Consider the following 23,275-nt stretch of genomic DNA (forward strand, 5'->3'; position numbering starts at 1 on the left):
TCTCAGAAAAACAAAAATGAACTTAATTTCAGTGACGTAGTGATTGATGAGGATTGCCATGGTGCCAGTGTGTTTAGTCCCTTTGAGTTTCTAGTAAGTTCTGCTACATTAGAATAAACACTGAATGATAGGGAGATGTCTGAGTCAGGAAGAAATATCAGATAAACTTAATTTTTCTTTTACAAAGTGACAGGCCTGTAGCCTCAAGGCTGTCAAGGGCGGGAAGCTCACCAGAAGATGGACGGGTACGCCTGTCCTGTCATGGCGGCCCGGGTCTTTGGTTCTGTGGGCATTACCGGAGGGCGATGGGAAAGACCTGACGGAGGCATCGTGACTGGATGGTCACAGTGCATCAGGAGCAGGTTCCTGATGGCAGGGGTGGTACAGAGGTTACACCGCGAGTGAACGCCTCTGTTTGCAGGAAAGGCACAACACACGTATTCAAGGCTGATGGGACAGCATACCAGCAAATCATTTGAAAATGGTTGGGGGAAACAAGTGATTTGTGCTATTTATCTGCTAATTTTTCATATGCTTGAAGTCATTTAAAATCATGGGGGGAAATAACTTTTTTTAAATAAAATAAGTGACCTACAGCTATAAGAAATAATTGGATGAATCTCAGGAACGCAATGTTGAGCGGAATCTGTCAGACACAGGAGAGAACATTCTATAAGATAAAGTATAACACCAAGTAAAACTGAACTACACCATAGACGTCAGGTCAGTGGTGCCTTGACCAAGACGCTCGTGATCGCAGAGGGGAAAGAGCGGGGCTTTTGGAGTGTGGAAAATGCTCTCGGTCTGAGGGCTCGTGAAAATTCATCCAACTGGACTCTTAGAAACCCTGCTCACTGTATAAAAAAGCCAGAAAGCCAAAATCCTTAAATACCATGGTTCTGGTGCAGACACAAGAAGAAGAGATCACTGAGACAACCTAAAGAACTCAACCCAAGCCCACACATGGGTGTCAATTTAGGGTACAAAATGGGGCTGTTTCATGCATTAGTCATAAAGGATGGGCTGATTACTAGTAAAGGAAACAAACGCTGATCTCTATCTCATGCCTTGTGTAAAAATGAATTCAAGATGAATTTAAATCCCAAATACAAACAGCAAAGAATAAAACATTTACATAAGTAAACAGAATAATACTCTCATGATTTTGGAATAAGGAAATAGGGGTCCCAGACACAAATTATAATGGGCAGGATCACTCGATATCAAAACAGTACATTTGACAATTGCTGTTCAACCACAAACATCTGTATGTAATACAATAAAAATCAAAGACAGAGAGGAGATTAAGCTACGTGTACTATCAATACATTAGCAATGTCTTATAAACGACTCCCACAAATAAATAAAAAAGACTGGAAATAAAATAGAAAATTGGACAAAGAATACCAACAGAAAAGAATAACTAATAAATATGAGAAAAGAAGCGGAAAACTCTGTTAACTAGGGAAATGCCATTTCAAACAGGAAGGTGACAGATATAAAATACTGGTAACTTTATAAACAGTTTAATAATAATAACAATGGCTTACACTTGCTATGAGCTTGCTGCTGTTCTAAGTACCTCATATGCATCCAATTCTCTTAGAAATCTATGACTTGGGTATGAGAATTACCTTCCTTTTTAAGGGTGAGGAAATTGAAGCGAAGAAGTTAGTAACCGGTCAAAGTTCACACAGCTAATTAGTGGTGGAACTTGGTTTCAAAAGAAAGTTTTCTCCAGCACTAGAAAAATGCACCTGTACTATGCAGAGCTGTTCTCACTGACTGGAACAGTGATTTGGTAACAACTTCTAAACTTAAGGTGCACTTGACCAGGAATCTCTGAAAAAACTCTCAAACATTAGCAAAATGCACACATGAAACGGTTCTTAGCACTCTTTGTAAGAGCAGAAAACATGCCAATAATTTAAAAATCAGTATGGGGTTTAATGGATGAATATAACGGATTGTGTTTTAATATGATAAAATACTATAGGGCATTTAGAATAAATTATCGAGACCTGAAACTATCAGAATAAAAAAGCACAAAGACTAACAAAGATTTGTTTTGTAAAAGGATATAGTCAATATATCTGAATATATCAGCAATATATCTGAGTGAACTAAAATGGAAAATAATGGTATTTGCAGGTTTTTTTCCTATGTACAGTAGTCTCCCCACTTTACCCGTGTGCTCTATGTTCCAGGACCCCCAGGGGGCACCCAAAACCACAGAGGGTACCAAACCCTACATACACTATGCGTTTTCCTATACATACCTAACTATGATAAAGTTTAATTTATAAATTGGGCACAGTAAGAGATTACAAATGATAACTAATAGCGAAACAGAACACTTACAACAATATACTGCAATAAAACTTGTACAAGCGCAGTCTCTCTGCCTCTCTCAAAATACCTTCTTGTCCTGTACACACACCTCTTCTTGTGATGATAAAAGATGATCAATTGTCTACGTGATGAGATGAAGCGCAGTGAATGACACAGGCATGTGACGCAGGGTCCCGCTACTACTGACCTTCTGATGCTACATCAGAAGTAGGATCGGCCCCCCGTTGACCCTGACAGCGGGTAACTGAGACCATGGAAACTGAAACCACAGGTAAGCGGGACAACCATATGTGCCCATGTATAGTGAACATACAAAAGACTGGATGACGGGCGCCTGGGTGGCTCAGTCAGTTAAGCATCTGACTTCAGCTCAGGTCATGGTCTCAGGGTCCTGGGATCGAGCCCCGTGTTGGGCTCCCTGCTCAGCAGGGAGTGTGCTTCTCCTTCTCCCTCTGCCCCTCCCCCTGCTCCTGAACGCACTCTCCTTCTCTCTCAAATAAATAAATAAAATCTTTTAAAAAAATGACTGGATAAAAGAATAATAGTTTCGGGAGAGTGGTTGTCATTGCTTATGAAAAGGAATTTGCCTGTGTTCATAGCACACTACACCATCTAATCTAAGACACCATATAATTAAAACAAAGCTTTATTTTCTGTTCTACACAGAAAAAAACATTACAGTTGAAGTAGGGTGTGATGTTTCTTAGCACACTTTTCTAGCTGCATCCCAATCTCAGGAGTGTACATGAACAAACAGGACTTCTTTATTTGAGATCTTTTCTGATTTTTGTATTTTTTAATTATTCCAGAATGTAAAATGGATATCAAAAGAATTAATGATAGTGATGTATACATTATAATTCATAAACCACCCAGGGAGTTCTAGCCCAGCTCTATTTTCTTGCAGGACATACATCTGCTCCTTTCGAACACTTGCATTAACACTAATACAAGCCCAACACGGGCCTAATCAAATTTTAACAGAATGCCCTTAAGCTCCATCTGTAAAATCTTGCTGAGAATTTCATTAGATGTTACAAACAAGGCGAGACAGAAGAGAGCCAGGAGCATATGTGACTCCTACTCTGTTTCTTCAAAAGTCCTCACGGTCACATCTTCTCTTAAGGCCAAGTTGTACTAGACATGAGATGTGTAAGGGATCTTGGGTGTCTAGGTCTTTTTCGTGATAATCAAAGTAATCACATTTCTCAGACCCCTTCTCTTACACGCCCTCTCCTTTCCATACAGTGTTAGACTTTATGTTGTAGAATATTCCGTTGCTACCACCTGGTAATGCTTAGCTCGATGCTGATTCTAGGCTTTATAAGTAATGTAAATACAAAATAATAATGTTAATATAATAGTGCATTTAATTAAGATAATAATCAATTCTACTTCATTATTTCTATCGAAGCTTGAAGATTTTCACCCATGTGGTTTCAGTTTTCCGACAAGCCACGTAACCTTCAGATTGGTTATCATTGCTGCTGTCATTTTCATTATTACCGTTACTACATGTTCTCACTGGGTCCAGCAACTACCCTCAGCAGCAACCACTCCCTTCCCACATGCCTCCTCTCTCCCTTCACCTTCTTCTCTCCCCATCTGCATCACCTGGGAACAAGACGATTCTGGTCACTGGAAATTTTAAGTGCTTGACTGGAACTCGTGGGTGAGAGGACATCACATCAGTCCCATTCATGGGTACCTCCTTCTGCTTGGCTCTGCTTCCAATGAATAAGGTCTTTTTTTGTTTTTGTTTTTGTTCTTTTTAATGAATCACCTCCCTCCTACTTTCCACCATGCATGACACCTGTCAATCAACTGCCAGGAGATTGCAGAATCCTGCTTCTTCTGCTTTCTGAAGCCAACCATGCAGTTCCACAACTGATGACAGGGCTCCCCAACTGTCCATGTCCCCTAAACCATGAAACCTCTTTGATGTCAACGGCTTGACTTGCAGAGGCTGTTGGCTTCACAGCCTGGTACGGATATGTCACTCTACTTGCCTGATTGGATTGCCTACTCATTATCTGTACAACTACATATAGATGACATATTCTGAAAAAAACACTTCATTTTTAAAAAGGATCACATATAATAATAAACAAAATTCCTCTGGGCTCTGCATTTGTGCTGCTGAGAAGAGTCCGTCATCATTTGCTCTGGGGTTGCACATCCTGGATTTAAATTCTGTCCCTCCCACTCACGGAAGACTTTAGAAAATTTGTTCCTTCTACTTAAGGCTTGGCGTTTTCACCTCCAATGTGGAAATTATAATTCTTATCCTGACTGCCTTGCCTTTGTTGAGTAGAAGTGATGATAAACGTAGAACTCATTGCAGCAGGCCTGCCACGTGATAAGCCCGAGACAACACCAGCTCCTCCTTCCAGCCCCTCTTGTCCAGGGGTGATACACTGTGCTCAGTCACCCCAGCTATTCGCCCAACTCGAACATGCAGTGGGAATATCAGGAGACCAACAGCAAGCGGAATCTGAAAATGAAATGAAGCCCTAAGCCTGACACCCTACACGAGATGCCGTTCTACACAGTGGGAGAGCTTAATCCGCCACCAATAGAGGACAAGGAGAAAATGGGTACTGATTGTTTCTGTATCCTTGTGTACTCGAAAATATAATCTGGAGAAATTATCTCCAGGTCTTTTATCTGGAATGCCATCATTATTTTGCACATTGAGATTTCCAGGACATATATCTTTGGTTTGTGAAGTCCACAGTAAAGGGGACAGTGAGAAATATCTGAGACAAGTCTGACATCAGCGTTGGAGGGGGACAACGCGTACCCACTGCTGACGCGTCCGCTCTCGTGACATTCATGTGTTCACTGGTTTCCACAATGACACAACCACCAAGATGTCTGTGCTTTCTAATTACTACCTCAACGATGCATTAGACCTTTTTTTTTAAATGATTTTTTTTATTTTTGAGAGAGAAAGAGCATGCACCAAAAGCAGGGGGAGGGGCAGAGGGAGAGGGAGATGCAGACTCCTGGCTGAGCAGGGAGCCCGAAGCACGGGGCTCGAGCCCAGGACCCTGAGATCAAGACCTGAGCCGGTCAGGGGTTCAACCAACTGAGCCCCCCAGGGGTCCCTAGACCTGGTTCTTCAGTGGCCGCCATCTGCCCTGTCATTGTAGTCTCCCCATCCCTCCTCCCTTCCTCTCCCCCTACCCCTTTCCCTGTCCTCTTCTTCCACCACCTCCTTCCTCCTGCTCTCCCTCCTTCAGTGCTTTCTACTGTTTTTCTACCTCATTCTTAAACTTGGTGTGAATCCTAGAAACCTTATAAAATGAAATATCTATGTGAATTATTCCTAATCTTGCGTCCAAGTTAGAACTGCAACAGGATTTCAATTTAACCTCCAAAAACTTCATACATTCACCTGGTTTTTCCTCGTCAATTTTTCTTTTCTTTCATTTTCTTTTTTGTTATAGATTCTCCTACACTCACAAATTCAAAACCTGTACCTTTAAGAGATGCTCTTCTCTTACTTGTTCCTCAAATGAAATTCTCTGCGGTTCTTCTCCCTGTCTTTTCACAGACTCACTCGGCTTCTGCGCACTACCACCAGAGCCCCCGCACTAGGCTTGCTCTTGGATTATTTCCGCACCTACTAACTGTCGTCTTGCCTAAATGTCTCTTTTTCTCAAATTGATGGCGACAGACTTATAAACACTATTTGTATCAGACTTATTTGTTTCCAGGGGGTCTTTATTTTCTAAAATTAAAATCCAAACTCTCTAACTTAGCTTTGTAGTCTAAATCTAAACCAGATTTTCAATTTTTTAACTTTTTGAACTTCTTGCTCTTATAAGACTAGTCTGTGCCTTCTTCTCAATGATCCTACACTTTTTGTCTCCCTTATGTGGTGCTAGACAATTCTCCAAAGTATATTTCCTCTCCCCTTACTAGAATCTAACTCATTCCTTTAATCTGCACCAATCACACTGCTTTTCGAAGTAATGCCTTTCTCAGGTGGGTAAGATTTCCTTCCCTTCAACCTCCTGACTTGTCAATTAATAGTGTACATTTTCAATACAGCTATCTTCCTGTCCTCAGCTACAAGTGAAGTCTATGATTACTTTTATCATTAGTGATGCATCATCTCTAGCCTGTCAACACAGTTTCTAAGGATGAGGAGACTCTTACTTAGCAACCCCAAATATCGAACGTAACGGATTGTGTTTCATAGACTCAATATATGTTTCTTGGTTTGATGAAGCATTCTTGTTCCTGATTATAACGTTGCTTCTTTTGCAAAGCCTGTTCAGAAAGATCTGGCTGCTTTTCTATTTTCTCCCTCTCCTCTACCTTTTATGTGTGTAAAATGAGTGATGTCACTTGCCTTCAACATAAATGGGCAGCACAATAGTGAGTCCCCTCCCTGCTGGTTATACTTCATTTAGAACTGTCTGCCTACTGGCCCACTAGGTGCCATTCCTCCCCAGTGACTGCTCGCATCACCTCAACATTTTTTATGCCCGCAGCCAGCTCAGGGATAGGGCTGCTTGCTGCCATGTGTTTCTATTAGTGGCAAAATGCCGTTCAACACAGAGGGCTCTATATCCATGATGAATGGCCTCCTAGAAATAAGAAATGAATGTTATGCAAAGCTTAATATAACACAGTTAATGGTAACAAAATTAAAGTGAGCAACAGATGATGCATGCGGATATTTCAACAAGAAACACAGAAGTCATTCTCCTGGTCTATATAATCTTTACAGATATAATCATATTCAAGGTTTTAGTTTCTTCTTTTATTCAACTAACGAGGGAAGAAACTAAACTATCTGAACAGAATTTGTTAATTAAGATAATAAGCCTACACGTGATTATATAATCAATACGCATAGAAATAAGTGAAACTTTCTTCTGCATGTCCTTAGGACAGTGAGAAAACGTGATGTGGCTCCATAGTGAGTAACTGATTTGAAATTGCAAGATGCTAAGATTGCTACAGAGGATACTAAAACTGCAAGATACTAAGATTGCCCACTAATTCAGCCTAAAAATTAAGTCCTTATATCTACCTAATATCTATAATTATATCGTGAGTTATTACTTGTAGACCAGGAAAGTGCAAACTAGTTGATTCTACATAATGGAAATGAATTCCAAAAGCACCCAATACAGTAAAATCTCATTATGACATATAAAAAGTGGGCGGTTTCATTTAAGTTTTTTATCCATGCATATTTCACCTAAATATATTTATTTTCCTCTTACATTCTATGCCAGAGTCCACTGGAATTGATGGATATAAAGGATGATGCATGTAAGTTATATGTCGCAGTCGTCGTTTTAAGTGTGAATGAACTGTTCACGCAAAAATCTCAGGGCGTCATGTTCTATTTCTACATTAATAAAGAAATATGTCTCTTAAGGTCTCTCCTTTTCTCTGTTAACATGTATTTCTGAAAGACCTGCAAATACTACACATTACTTGAAGCCATAAAATTGCCACACTATTAACACCCTAGAAACGAAGAAACCACAAAGTCACAGGTCTATACCATTTGAGCTACAATATAACATGACAAGTAATGCCATGCCAAAACAATTTATTGTGGCACATTTTCCCTAATACTTAGAATTTGACCTCTAGATCTATACAAGCGTTTACATAATAGCTATATATGTATATATTTTACGCAATTACATAAAACTGGCTTTTGTCTCACCATAAGATTCTTATGGACTCTATGATCCAATGTAATACCATAAGTATAAGCCAGAAACAACACATTAATAGCTTTAAATAGCAGGGGTTCTCTATCTCTCTCTCTTAAATTGAAGAATAATGAACTCGTCAAGTATCAAAGATACAGAAAGCCATGTTTAAAGCCAAATAAAAAGCCCCAAATACTTATTTATAAAAGGCAAAAAATTGACAATATAACTATTTAAGTTAAATGACTATCTAATGAAACTCCAAAAACTTAGAAAGAAGGAGACGATAAAAAGAAAAAGCAGAAATCAATCATATAGAGAATAAATATACAACAGAAAAAAATTTAAGTCAGGAAATGTTTTTCTTTGTAAAGATTAACACAATCAAGAAATTCCTAGCAAATTGGTTTTAAAAAGTCAGAGAAGGCATACATGACCAACACAGGGAATGAAAAGAAATCCCACAAAATTCTACAAACATTAAAAAAATAAATAGGATCATGGAAAATAATATGCCCCAACCTTTGGAAGTTTAATATAATGAACAGAATCCTTGAAAACAGAAATTATTAAGAACAAACATAAAAAGAAATAAAAATATGAACTGGGCATATGTCTAGTGGATCATGACAGGTCAGGCTGAACTCCTCTGATAGAACTCCGGAGATGACTGCAGTGAGGGCTCCTACCCTGTCCGTCACGTGACCACACACTCAGGTTGCCCAAGGCTAAGGCTGGGCTCTTCGTGAGAGGAGCGAAGACAGTGGGCAAGGTGCAGCAGTTTTAAAGCAACAGTGGAAGTGACTTTGGTACAAAAGGAAGAAGTTGGAGTAGTGAGGGGGCACTCTACCTCAGGAGGAATTTCTATAAGAATCCTTCACTGATTCCTTGGGAGCTTAAAGAACGTGTTCTCTCTCCCTTCCCCTCTTCTCCTTCTCCCTCTTCTCCTCCAACCTCTCTCTTACTGCCTCCCCCTCCAGCATCTAGGAGCATGTCCCTGCTTCAGGAACATGTGTCTGCTCTGTCGCCTCTTTGTCGTGCCGCTGCTGTCTATGAACTATTCTGCTTTCACTGGAACCAGCCTTGTACTTACAAAAAAAATAGAGCTTGCGCAATGATAGTCTTCATCTATTACTACTTGAAAATCATGCTGTGTGTTCAGTTACCTGAAATAATTTCCCAAAAGCAATTTCTCTTTTAATTTTGAGAGTCTCATAATTAAAAGTGGGAAGTCATTTGAAAAAACGTACAAAATTCAATATTGTCCTTTCTCATTCTCATTGTTTTAACATCACAGAACTTTTCTGACAGAGGTCATGATGTTGAAATAAGGACTGTAAACCAACTGATCTTGAATTAGTCAAGAAGGTATGGAAAGTAGAGTAATATTTAATTTTAGCAGTCTGTCTAATGATTACAATTATAGGAAAATGACATATTCTAAGTGTAAAGGAATCTTTTGATAAGATCACATTCTTTTCCATTTTTGTCTCAGAACAAATGAAAGTCATTATTATGCAAATTTCAATTTAGAATTTTCTGAGAAGTTTGACTTCACGTATTGTTTTGGGGTTCTTCTTAATCGATCATTTGATGTGAATAGGTATTTTAAATGATATTTTAAATTTTATACTTACCATGGTGGAATAAATTGGAAGCTCCTTGAATGGGTTAACAAGCAAGAGGATGTCTCCAATAAAAGTCTGTTAAAAGAAAAGGATATAAATAGTTGGTGGACTATATAAATGGAACACTTAAAATTAAAAATGATACAACTTTAAAATCACTGTACAAAATAGAGAAAATAAATAAAAGCCATACTTTAACATTTTGTGAACTGTTGTAAAGTTTGTGAATAAAGAAATAGGAAAGTCAAATTCAAATTAAATAAAACCAACAAGGGTGTTCCATTAAACACATAACAAGTGAAATGACTGGATTCTTTTTTTTTTAATGCCAAATCCTCTTTTATTCCAAATCGTTTTTCTTCTTTTTTTATAATAATTTTTTATTATGTTATATTAGTCACCATACAGTACAGCCTTAGTTTTTGATGTAGTGCTCCATGATTCATTGTTTGCCTATAGCACCCAGTACACCATGCAATACGTGTCCTCCTTACCACCCATCACCGGCCTATCCCAATCCCCACACCCCTCTCCTGAAGTCCTCAGTTTGTTTCCCAGAGTCCATAGTCTCTCGTGGTTCATTCCCCCTAAACAGAAATGACTGGATTCTAAGAATCGCTTTTCTTTCTTTTTTTTTTTTTTAAAGATTTTATTTATTTATTTGGCAGAGATAGAGACAGCCAGCGAGAGAGGGAACACAAGCAGGGAGAGTGGGAGAGGAAGAAGCAGGCTCATAGCCGAGGAACCTGATGTGGGGCTCGATCCCACAACACCGGGATCACGCCCTGAGCCAAAGGCAGACGCTTAACCGCTGTGCCACCCAGGAGCCCCTAAAGAATCAGTTTTCTTAAAGGGGTTTTGTGAGGATCAGACTGAATAAAAAATAGAAGATTAAAACACATGGCAAATATACTGAAGGAAATGAATGTCATAATGAGTTCTATGCTGCTACAGAATAAAAATGAAATGCATAAGTGAAAAATGAATAAAACACAGAAAGCAAATAATACTTTTGTAATTAAAAGAAGAACAAGTAATGAGATATAAAGGCACAAAGAACGGACGGGATAAATAAGTCAAATAATAAAATGATAGATTTAAACCCCCCCCAAATCAGTAATTACATCAAATGTAAAGCTAATAAATACTCTAATGAAAGGACAAAGATTATGAACTAGATTATTCTATATAGATTAAGAAAATTTGGAAGTAAAAAGATAAAGCAAGAATACCTGCAAACAATAATAACAGAAAAAATGTGATTTAGCAACACTCAATTCACACATACAAAAAAAAAATGATGAAAAGGGACATTTCACAGTGATAAAATGTTAAATCAATCAGGAAGATACAGCATTTAAAATTTCTATGAGACCAAAATCTAGCACAAAACATATGAGGCAAAAACAGCTGTAAGGAGAAAAATTAATTCACAATTTAAACAATGTTTTTTCTTAGTAACTCATGGAATAAGCAGATAAAATCTTGAAATAAAAAATTACCAAGTGACTAACTGACTTATATACAGCACTGTTACCGAACACTTGCAGAATATGCATTCTTTAAAATTGAACACAGGTCAGTTTCATTATATTTAAAGGACCTGAATCACATAGAGTATGTACTCTGATCACGGTAGAATTAAGACAGAAATTAATAACAGATAACTAGAAAATCACCAAACGTTTGGGAATTATACAATGCATCTGCAAATAACCTATGAGCCAAAACAGGAGCCACAAGGCAAATGAGAAAATATTTTGATTATAACACATCATAATTTGTGAGATGCAACCAAAGATATACTTAGTATGGAAATTACTGCCTGATATGCTATTTATAACGTTAAAAAAGAAGAAAGGCTGGTAGCTATGATCTAAGTATACTTTTCAAGGACCTCATCAAATTACATCAAAATATACAGAAATATAATCAGTATAACAGCAGAAATTAATGGAATAGAAAACAAAAGTCAAAAGGTGGTCTTCTGAACAATATAATAAAACAAGACTGAGAAAACAAGAGAAAATGCACAAACTATGAGTATTCTACATACGACATTTACTACAGACAACATAGACATGAGAAGAGATGAAGAGATGTTTGGAATCACATTTTTGCCACTATGGATATTTAGATAATGTGGACAACAACCATCATCTTACCAAAACAAACACAGGAAGATAGAGAACATCTGACTAGTTTTTTCTGTAAAAGAAATTTGAAGCTACGTCTAAAAACCTTTCTCAAAGAAAATTTAAACTTCACTAGTGAATTCTTTCCAACACTGATGAACAAAATAAGCAAAATAAGCAATTACAGATTATTCCAGGAAAGAATTTTAGAGGGAACACCATTTCATTTTAAGAGGGCTACATAAACTTGGTATTACAAACCTAAGTAGTATATTGAAAGAAAGGAAGATTACAGGCTGTTCTCCTTCCTAAAGTACATGCAAAAATCCTGAGCAAAATATTGACAAATTGAATCCAGTAATACATTCAACAGATAATCTGTTTCAACCAAATAGGATTTGTTCTAGAAACATAAGGTTGGCTTCATATTAGTAAATCAACCCTTGTAATTTATAATAATAAAAAGTCATAAAATCAATAAATGTCAAAAAAATTTAATAGCATTCAATGCCTACTCTTGATTAAAAATAACAACTTTTAAAAACTATTAATATAAAGAACTCCCTTAATCTAATAACATTTAACCATACCTATGGCAGAGCTACTGCAAACAACTTGCTTAATGATAAAATATCGAAAGCTTTTCCCTGAGATCCAAAATGAGGTAGGGATGCCTATCTTAGGTTATTGTCACCTCCCATCATCTTTTCATTAAGAGTGCCATCCCGTGAAATAAAACAGGAAAAAAAGTAAGGAAGTTATCGATTTAAAAGAGAAAAATAAAAGTCATGATCTACATAATATGTGGCAGTATATGCAGAAAATCCAAAAGATTCTCCGTATAAATCAATATTTACATATAAATTTAGCAAGTTTGGCAGATAAAACATGAAGTTCACAATCAAATTATACCTCTATATTTGTAACACACAAAAAGAAAGTGAAATTTGTTATTTTCAATATTTTCAATAAGAAAATAACATTTATTATAGCATCAAAGTTTGAAAAAGGCCTAGAAAGACATCTGATACGAATGGTCAAGACATCAAAAATTTAAAAATGTGCCAGAGAAGGTAACCATGGCCAAAGGAGGGATATTAACCTTCCATGATATATAGAAGACTTCTATATCAAGATTTATTATACTACTATAGTGATTAAGATATCTCGGATCCGGGGTGCCTGGGTGGCACAGTCGTTAAGCGTCTGCCTTCGGCTCAGGGCGTGATCCCAGCGTTCTGGGATCGAGCCCCACGTCAGGCTCCTCCACTAGGAGCCGGCTTCTTCCTCTCCCACTCCCCCTGCTTGTGTTCCCTCTCTCGCTGGCTGTCTCTGTCAAATAAATAAATAAATAAATCTTTAAAAAAAAAAAAAGATATCTCGGATCCATACAACAGAAGGCAGATTCTGGAGACGGACCCACTCCCCAGGGTCACCTGGTCACCACAAAGGCACCAGTGCAACGTAGCAGGAGAATCCACATGGGGCAACATGAGTCTGGATCCTCCTCTTGTACCATTGTGAAATCACTTCCACACTGGTAATACACCTTAAATGTGAAAGTTAAAACAACCAAACTGAACGAAGAAAATGTAAGAAAATGGCCCAAGCCAAATTTTCTTAAGTGGGACAAACATTAAACATAAAGAACTTCGTAAAAACTGCAAAAGCTTCTATTCACCTACAGACCAACTAGAAGACAAAAATGCAAGCCACAGACTGGGAGAAAATGCTTGCAAATGTGCATATTTAACAAAGAAAGAGTATCCAGAATATATAAAAATCCCTACGTACCAAGAAGAAAAAGTAAAACAACCCATTTATTTTTACTGAATGGGCACCAAGTGAGACGAGATGGCCAAGTGAGTGACACACACGGTCACCACCATCAGTCAGCAGGAGGATGGGAGCTAGAACCACAATGGGAGACCACAGCCGCCCGAATGGCTAACTTATGTGAAAACTACTAACACAACAGCCAACACTGATTGTGCTGAGTGTTGGTGAGGGTGCGGAAACTGAAGTCTGTGGCGACAGTCTAACCACTCTGAGAAAGTGTTTGGCTGTATCTCCTCAGGCTGAAGGGACCTGTGACGCCCGAATTCCAGGGCTGGGCTCACGGCCCCATGAAAATAGCTGCACGCGGCCCCACGGAAATACCTGCGTACACGTGTCACCTAAAAAGGCCTACGATGGTTTATAACAGTATCACCCACATAATTCACGTAATTGTAACAGCATAATTCAACAACCAAACGGTGGAGACAACTCAAGTGTTCCTCCATTGTAGAGTAAATAAATAAATGAGGATATATTCACACGGCAGCTGATTTTGCAGAAGTAAACATGGGTAGCTGTGGCTGGAAGCAATAAAATAGACGGTTATCAGAAATCAAACAATGAATGAAAGCAGGCAGACACACGAGAGAACACACCAGGTGAGTCCTTTTATATAAAATACAGGAAAAAACACCAAACGAATCCGTAGCTATATATGCTAAAATCTTTTGTGATGATTACAGTAAACTGAGGAAGGGGCTTCCAAATATTCCATTTCTTCATGGAACTGCTGGTTACCTGGGCGTGTTCACCAAATGAGGTCAGTGTTGTCTTGAATCACAACATATAAAGACAGTCATGCTCCACTCATGGGTTGTGATTCAAGACAACACTGACTTCAAAGGAGGACTGGCCAGGATTCTACAGCCAAGTAAAGGAGAAAAGGAAAGTAAAATGACTGAACCAAATGGGACCTTTATAGTGAAATATCTGAAAATTACTCAGAAAAATGAAGAGAAAAAGTAGACAGAGGGAGAAGGGAGAAATCTGCTAAGGAAGGAAAAATGCAGAACTTCAAAATAAAATCAAAATACTTCTAAGTTGCACTTTTCTATTGAGATATAATTTCTATTTTGATCTAAGTATTGAAGAAATTTGAGATTGTCTTTGCCAATGTATTTTGTGATAAACGAAAAAGAGTCTAGAAAAACGTGATCTGAGTGTTAAGGATAGACTCCTAACGTATGAGTTTACATAGGCTTATGCCATATTCTCAAGAGGCTGCTTTGATGAAAGGTACTTTGTAAATGTTTTTCAGGAAAAGGATTTTTAAGTTAGAAACCTACAGATTTCCTTCACCTCATCTTTCTAAACTATCACAGTTTTATTTTTAATAGCCCACACATGATAAGTGCTCACAAGGGTCTATGCGGTTGAGTGGAATGACAGGGAATGACATGGCAGGTAACGCATGTGGCGGGTGTGGCTTCAGATTCCAGGCAGGGGGCAGGGTCAGCTGGGGGAAAATGCGTCTGTCCTCATAATTTCAAATATCCTCCAAGTGAGAGAGACTTCAACTTCTTCTTCTTCTTCTTCTTTTTTTTTTTTTTTTAAGATTTTATTTATTTACTAGACAGACAGACACAGTGAGAGAGGGAACACCAGCAGGGGGAGTGGTAGAGGGAGAAGCAGGCTTCCCACTGAGCAGGGAGCCCGATTCGGGGCTCGATCCCAGGACCCTGGGATCATGACCTGAGCTGAAGGCAGATGCTTAACAACTGAGCCACTCAGGCACCCCAGACTTCAACTTCTGACACAAGCTTGTCAATTTTAGCCTCTTGAGCTGCTCTTACAAAGAAGACCTGCTACACCCCACTGGGTCACCTGGAAGGAAAGGTTTAGTTAGTAAGTGGCTCAGGTGAGCCAGGCTGCCTACCTGGCTAACCGGATACAACAGGAGCCTGTGTTTGTTTGGGGGGTTTCTTTCTTTATGAGTCTTGAGTCCTACCAGTTGTATTTGTAAAGAGAATATTGCCTCCATGTTTATCTGCCATCCATAAAGAAATTTGATTGCATATTCTATTTCCGCTGTCCCAGTTGACAGTAATAATTCAGAGAAAGAAATGCCTTTGTTCTCTGCATTATTTAGGAAGCAAACGTCTCATCGCTTACAATTAATTTTGTTTGATGGTTTGGGTACATCCTACTGCTACTGGCTGTATGGAACCCTCATAGTCTGATATCCAAATGAAATGCTATACACTTGGTTAAAAGGGCAAGTTATGTTTGCTCCTGGGTTTTGGCATCAAAAGGAAAGAAAAAAGAAAGAAAAGGAAGGAAAGAAAGAAAAGAGCAACTTACAGACTGTTTTGAAAGATCATCTTATATAACCAGTCAGATTACAGCAAAAAGAGATGAAAATCCTGGTTGGACAATTAATTCAGCAGACATGGGTTACGTCGGCCTGATGGGCCCGTGGCAGTAGTGGAGGTCCACTCTGTGTATATTTTGAAAGGAGGGCTGCTAAGATTTGCAGGAAAATCATATGTGGGACACCGAAGTAAGACCAGTCCCAACACTCTAACCAGGCACTTCAGTCTGAACCTGGGAGCAGAGTAAGAGGGGCAGGGAGGGGCGTGTAAGGAGAGTGGGTGTGGAAGTCAGATGACCAACTCTTAACACAGCATCCACTGAAATCAGTACTTTTGTATTTGTGAGAAGAAACACTTTTAGTTCCAATTCATCGTGGACTGATACTTTTGTAAAATGTAATAAAGGTGAATTCCTGTAAACATGGCATTGAAAAAGACAAACACATACAAAATGTAAGCCTGGATTCTTACTAGAGTCAACGGACAGAAATGAAACCATCAGATTGTCCTAAGAGGTTCTAAATGCTTACTCTCACTGCAGAACGGTAATAAAAAGTTCATACATCCAATGGTCCAGAGGACACACTCTAAGAATCACTTGTTATTATTCAATCAATAATGTTTAAACGGCTTGTCTATCCATTAAAGGCAAGTTCAAATAACATAACTTAGAGCACTCCTTACAAAATTGATCCCAGACGATTTAGCTCTTCAATATTTCAGGTATGGAAAAGAGGAAAATCATGTCTCATGCAGTGGCAAATTTATATTTGATGTGAACTTTAGCAAAGCACGATCCAGAGAGAAAGAGAAACCCAGTGGGCAGGAAGTATCTAAGAAGATGGTCCAGTGCCGGGAGGAGTTGGAGCCATGACTGATAAACAGATAGAAAGAGCTTGTCACTTGAGATTGGAAAGTGCTTGACCAGGCCTCACAGTGAGCAAACCCAGCATGGATCCCACTGTCACTGAGCCAGTCTAGCACAGCAAAGGGACATTCATCAAATCACCCGTGACACAGATCCTCACAAGTGGTGAGAAGAAAGATCCATCGTGACTTCATCAGAAAGGTCTGGGGGGGTTACTTAAAGACTGAAGAACTTCCGAGTGGGAGTTTATAAAGCGAAAGGAAAGGAAAAAAGTGTTTATTCCATGGGGTAGAAAGAGAAGCTTAGGGGGAAGTAAAACAGCCCAAGGAAAATCTTAACGCAGGCAGGAGGGCGAGAGAATCAACCAGTATCTGGGGCCCGGGTTGTGAATGAAGACTGTGGTCACCCTCCCATGAGAAGTGACAAGCCACAGAGACGTTTCAAGTCTGGGAGTGGCAAGATCACATCTGTTCCTGGATAAGAATGACTCTAGCTCCTGGTGAGATTAGGTTGAAAGGGGACAAGGTTGCCTCCGCAGGGTTCGGAGGCTGTGGAGAGGAGATGGCAATGACCTTGATGAGGATGGGGACCGCTGAGGTGCAGGGTGGATTAAGTGGATGTCAAGGTAGGAAAGAGGAGGAGGAGGAGGAGGAGAAGAAGAATCAGCACCAGGTTGGAAAAGGTGAGAAAATGGAATAAAACTAATACACAATTAGCAGGGCCATTCCAGGGAGCGAAGTTACCAGCTTTCACCACTTTATGCCAATGACTCAATCCCATTCGTTTTGATAGAAGCATTTAATTGTAAGTGTATTTACAGTGGCAGGCAATTTATCCAAGCATTAAGATGCCGCACTGAATTTTCATAGGCTAATCAGCACCTGACGATTTATTACTCATAAGGAAATCTCAGACTTCACATTTACATGAAAATTACTTAATCAATTTCTCAGTAGACTGGGGAAAAAAGAGTGTTATCAAAAAGGGATAGCACATATGGGCATAATCAGATTTCTCTATAGACATTCTGATTGAATTGCTCTGAGCTGAATATCACAAAATCAAGGAGAGGGAGACAGACAGACAGACCGACAGACACAGGGACTGAGATGACATGGTGTCTAAATCGTTCTGCATATTGGATGAAATAACACATATACACCAGGGCAGAACCACAGCAAATTAATTCTCTATGCTGTTTGCCATCTGAGTCATATATCCGTATCCTGTTATCAGGGATTGGTGTATAAATTATTTACTTTACAGACAAAGCATTTCCTGATAACTTAAAGGGACTCTGGTTTCTCTTTTCATGCAGATAGAGATGACATCCTCCCAGCAGAGTGAACTGTCCCTCTTTAGCTTCCTTTTCCAGATCTAGCAGGTTTAAGTACAGGAAACAAACAGCATTTTTGGAAGTGACTTGCGGATCCTGCGGTTTCTAGCCAGATCTTCTCCCACAGCGAACTTGACACCAGGAAAGTTGTCAATCCTCAGGGTGTTCACTTTCACTTAACTACTCTGAAATCTGGATCTTTGCTGAACTTGCCTTAGAACTGAATCAGAATGAACCCGAACTCTGAGAAATCGACCTTAAGCTATCAGCAAGACCAGAAACAACAATAAGCCCCCTCCTTGTACTATCTGTGGCACGGAAGGGGGGGAATCGGCAGCAAGACAAAGCAGGGCACAAGGCAGGTTCAAGGGCACTTACATATATCTGATTGTTCCCAAAGCGCTTCTGAATTTCATAAAGCAGGGTGCCGTCATTCAGCTCGCTGAGCGTTGCCAGGTCATCACTGGGAGCGGGAGGCATCAGCTTGACCTAGGGAAAAAAATAAGTAGGATCAATTCTAATTGCTTTCCCATCAACTTTCTTCACAGTTGGATGTTCCAATTCTAATTACATGTCAAAAGTGTAGAGACCACGTGAGTTTGAAACCATTATTAAAAGATGAAATGGTTCACTTAAAAGGAACAAAAAATTCAACAGCCACAGAGAAATGCATTCAGATGAGAATTTCCATCCTATGCCCACGAGCGTGGGCACACACGCTCACACACACACACACACACACACACACACACACACCAACGTAGGCACCCCCAGGGCTACCTTCCGTCCCGCAAAGGCATCAGTCTGCCAAAATCATTTCAGCATGTTGACTTTCCTAGTCCCCACTTAAAATGTAGACAGCCCTGAGCTGTTCTGAGTCCTCTAAGACCAGCAGCTGAAAAGCTCACGTATCTGCAGTGTTTCCAAAGCTAAAGCAAACTTCTCCTGTTACTGTTGTTGGCATGGTGAAGGAGCCAGTGTGCCTGGAACTTAGCTTCCGCATACATGTAGGAGGAGGCCAGATTTTGAAAGAAGACTCTAGAATTTTGGCTTGAGATTTTTATTCTTTTCTACATTACTCCTACAATGAAAGTAGCTGTGAGATTAAGATAATTTTGTCATAAAGAAAAACATGCTTCCCTATTCAACCTAATAGAAAGTGACGGAGTTAAAAAACTGGGAAATATTTCAAATAAAAAAGATGAATTTGGATGATTTAATTAGATGAAAAAAATCTATCATTTTCAAGTTAGGAATGGACCATGGTTAATTTTACGTACACAAGATACGTTGTGCAAAGCAGACGCTTGATCTACAAAGACAGCTTTGGTTTTCTTTTGTCAAACACGGAGGAGGAGCCAAAGACCAAGCATAGTCTTATCAATGCCTCTGTGAGTTCACTGGTGCCCATAGTGAATTTTTAATAACAGCAAGTTTATTCGCATCATTTGTATTTGTGTTTGTACTGGGTATTTGGATTTGCCTTTCGTATTTATATTTGCATTACGTATCTTATCATTATACGTATCACTGTTAAAGAATTTGAACTTAAAGATTACTGTTTATCAGCTAAATGTTTATGGCATTGACAAATACTGCACATGAAAAAAATCTAAATGAAGGATGGTCTCTCTGATATGAGTGGTTTGCAGAATGCAATCTTTCTCAGGAGTTCATAAAGTGAAGTCAGTGCTTTCCCAGGCTGTTTCTAATCCTAATGCATTCATCATGGAAACTCAGATTCTTCACTGGGAATCTCAAGTGGTCGGAAGAGTGGTTTGTTATGTCTTCCAGTTAGACGGGTATCACGCAGCGGTCTCTGGTAGGAGAAATACCACCGCTTGTGTAAGTGGTGAGCACTATATTCCAAGAGAAAGTTGTTTATGCATTGAAAATCAATTTGTAAAATACTCCAGGCATCATAAAGGTCAGGAACAAGCCTCTTCTCACCCCACACCATGCACGAACTCAGCGAACACCCTCAGTGCATTGTCTTTGCTGTTGCAGCATTTAAAAGAAATAGGCCTCAAAATCTCTTTCAGAATGAACCTTTAAGGAGCATATCACATAGTCTCATTAAAATAAGTTAATTAGTTCATTTTAATTAGTTAGAGGCATAGCTGGAAGACTTCGATCCTGTCACAAATATTCACTTACACAATCAAGAGTAGAATCCGAAAGCTGGTACTTGTGGCTGATAAAAATTGAAGTGATAACGTCCCGCCTCTCCTGATATTCTTCTGGGTTGTCAAAATCAGTCTGGGGATGGTGCGATATCTGTGTTTTTGGTTTTTCTTTTCACATTAAACACTTAGTTCTACTTAGAAGAGTCTTGTAGGCCCAAAATGCTGCCGGGAAAGTGACGAGCGGTCTGGGCGACCCAGGCACGTTCCACTCTGCATCTTTCATCAGTCACGCCAATTTGGGTAAAAATCTTACACACTGACCTGAGCTTCCCCACCGACAACATGCTGGAAACTGAAGCACATCTAGGCATCCATCATCTTTGTGTTCATGGGGGTGAACCTGTTTAAACCTCAGTGGTGTGTCTTCCCGGCGGGGGGACCGTGAACATTTTTCTTCTGTAACATAACTAAGTCACTTTCAATTGTCTTTGATAATACGAAGGATGATGGTGTGTCCCTCACAGGAAGCTGTGAGGATGAGCTTGTGCGGAGGCCCCGGGAGGCGTCTGCTCTGCGGGTAAGCGTGCAGGAATGGGTGCGTCGTTACCGAGGGAAACATCTGGAGAGGGCCATGAGCACCAAAGGTAAACTTTCTGCCAACTTCCCTGAGGCTGCCTTTGGAGAAAGGAGGAGGCAGGCATTTGTCGAGGGCTCTGGGCCAATCTCTGCAGCCCTCAGCAGAGACCCTCAGCTATCATCTGCTCTAAAATCTGGAATTCTCTTTCACATACCCCTTTTTTGAGGAAGGATCTGCTGTGAAATAATAATTTTTAAAAGTTTGAGATTCATGGATATAGTCCAACATCCTTAATTAGTAGACAGAGAACTTAAGGCCCAGAGAGGCTGCATGGTTTCCCTGGGGTCACACAGCGGATAGGTCAGAAGGGGAAGCTGGGACAATACCCATCAGGGAACAGTGGAGAAAGTCTAGCAGACACCGAATAAACCGACAATATATATTCAATCATTTGCCTTTCTTTTTCTTGCTCACGGGCTCTTTGCCAGGCACTGTGCTAGACGTTTAGTACAAAGAGGGAGCAAAGGGATGAGGTCACGTACCTCAGAGTGTTTACAGTTTGCTGCGGGAAAAATAAGAATGCAAGTAAGAGACTGCAGTTATAAAAAGGGCTATGGGGGGAAACCACAGGATGCTCTGAAAAGTGAAAAAGTGGACTCCCACTTGGATGGTCTAAGAAGTCCTCTCTGATGAGATCACAGCAAAGCTGCACCTGGACCTAATTCCGCAAGACCATCCTGTGGGGTGGGGGGGGTGGTGGGCAGGGAGAGCGAAGAACGTGGAAAGGGCCCTAGGTGCTGCCTGTGCGCTGCAGAGCGGGAGGAAACAGGGCGGGTGGTGGAGAGGGGAAGAGAGACGCACCAGGGGACAGATGGACAGACGCCAGGGCAACAAGAAGAGGAGCGGCCACGCTCACCATGGTGGGGAGCTGTACTGGATTTATTACTTGTGACCCGTAGAGACAAGATCGAGGTTTACTTATACTGATAGACAACTGCAGTGCATCCAGGATCACAGACGCAAGCGTGTGCCCTTAGATATGAAAGGAATTCAGAAAATACGTACAAATGGGTGAGGACATATTTCCAAGAAATAAAAAGCCTACTGGCAAAAGTCTTCATAGAGAGAGAGACATAAAAGGAAACTTTCATTATCAATTTAGAGATGGATATAAATATCTTTTCTTTTCAGTGTCTTTGCAAGCATTTCCTGAAAGTAAAAAATGTATACATCTACATACACACAGATATGTACCCCAGAAATTGGATAAGAATGTGCAAATGTACATCTATACACATTTCACACGCACGTGTTGACACACGCATCTATACACATTCATGCATATACATGATCTGATACAAGCCAATAATGGATTGCAATAACTCTGAACAATGCAAAAATAAGACAAAAGTCTCCATCAAGTTAGCATACATATTTAACTCCCAAAGCATCATAAAAGGAGACAAATCAAGAGCAAGCTTTTTCTTTAGAAGAAATGGTTTACATTTCTTAAATAATAAACTTCCTCTTATAACGACAGCTCTAACAAGCTCAATGCAAATTTCTGGGTGTATGTTTAGAAGAAGCATGAAGAGTACTAACAGAAGTCCCACATGTGTTCTGACAAGCCCGAAAGAGTTATTGCAGACATCTCGTTGGTATTCTTGAGGATTTCCGTCTACAGTGGCACAGCCGTTTCTCGGGTTCGGGAAAATACTAGGCTGACAGTAAAAATGGGAAGACGCCCTAGCCTGTCTGCAGTAATGAGATGTGACAGATACAGTGTGAGAGCAGGTCAAGGGAAGCATTCCTTGCATTTATCACATCAGGATCCCAGAAGGATCAGGAAGGAGGCTTTCTTAATCGATCTTAGGCAAGGCTATCAAAGGGACACATTCTTTGCAAAGATTTCAAAAGCCTTGGGACACCTGCTAGCAAGTGGAAAGAAGAAGAAAAAGACACCTCTAAATATTTTTATGTTATAGTTGTAGGCTCGATAAAGTCTGCTGCCAAAGTCCGCCAAATAATTATAACACAAGGCAAAACAGAGAGGCGATAAATACATAGAAAAGATCAACATCCTCTCTCTAGGACTGACCACTATGATTTCTATGAAGATACATATCCCTATCTATTACTGTAAAAGGAGAGATCTAGAACATAAACTAGAAACCGTTCAGGATAGAAAGTCGGGAAGAACTTCAGAGAAACACTTGGAGAAATGTTTCGAGATCCAAAGGGAACTTAAGTTTTGGGAATATTCTGACTACCCCGATTCCTGGCCTCCACTTGTCAACACTGCGTGGAGTGCCGTCCCCTTTCCTGTTCTGTTTGCTGGTGACTTTTCCTTCTGGGAGATGAACAGTATAAGTGCAGAAACTACAAGTCCAGTAGAGAAAAGAGGGGGTCTGA

The 23,275-nt window shown here is 39.8% G+C and overlaps 1 protein-coding gene across 1 annotated transcript in view; it reads right to left on the minus strand.

The window, feature by feature from the left end:
• The window catches only part of MYO16 (myosin XVI), a 466,166-nt gene that overhangs the window by 274,778 nt on the left and 168,113 nt on the right, over window positions 1–23,275 (minus strand). The window contains exons 11-12 of the mRNA XM_026493590.4: window positions 18,539–18,649; window positions 9,680–9,745 (exon numbers count right to left, since the gene is read on the minus strand). Coding sequence (XP_026349375.3) covers window positions 9,680–9,745; window positions 18,539–18,649 — 177 coding nt within the window. The remainder of the gene's footprint in view (window positions 1–9,679; window positions 9,746–18,538; window positions 18,650–23,275) is intronic.

Source organism: Ursus arctos, unplaced genomic scaffold (assembly GCF_023065955.2).
Source record: "Ursus arctos isolate Adak ecotype North America unplaced genomic scaffold, UrsArc2.0 scaffold_10, whole genome shotgun sequence".
NCBI lineage: Eukaryota > Metazoa > Chordata > Mammalia > Carnivora > Ursidae > Ursus > Ursus arctos.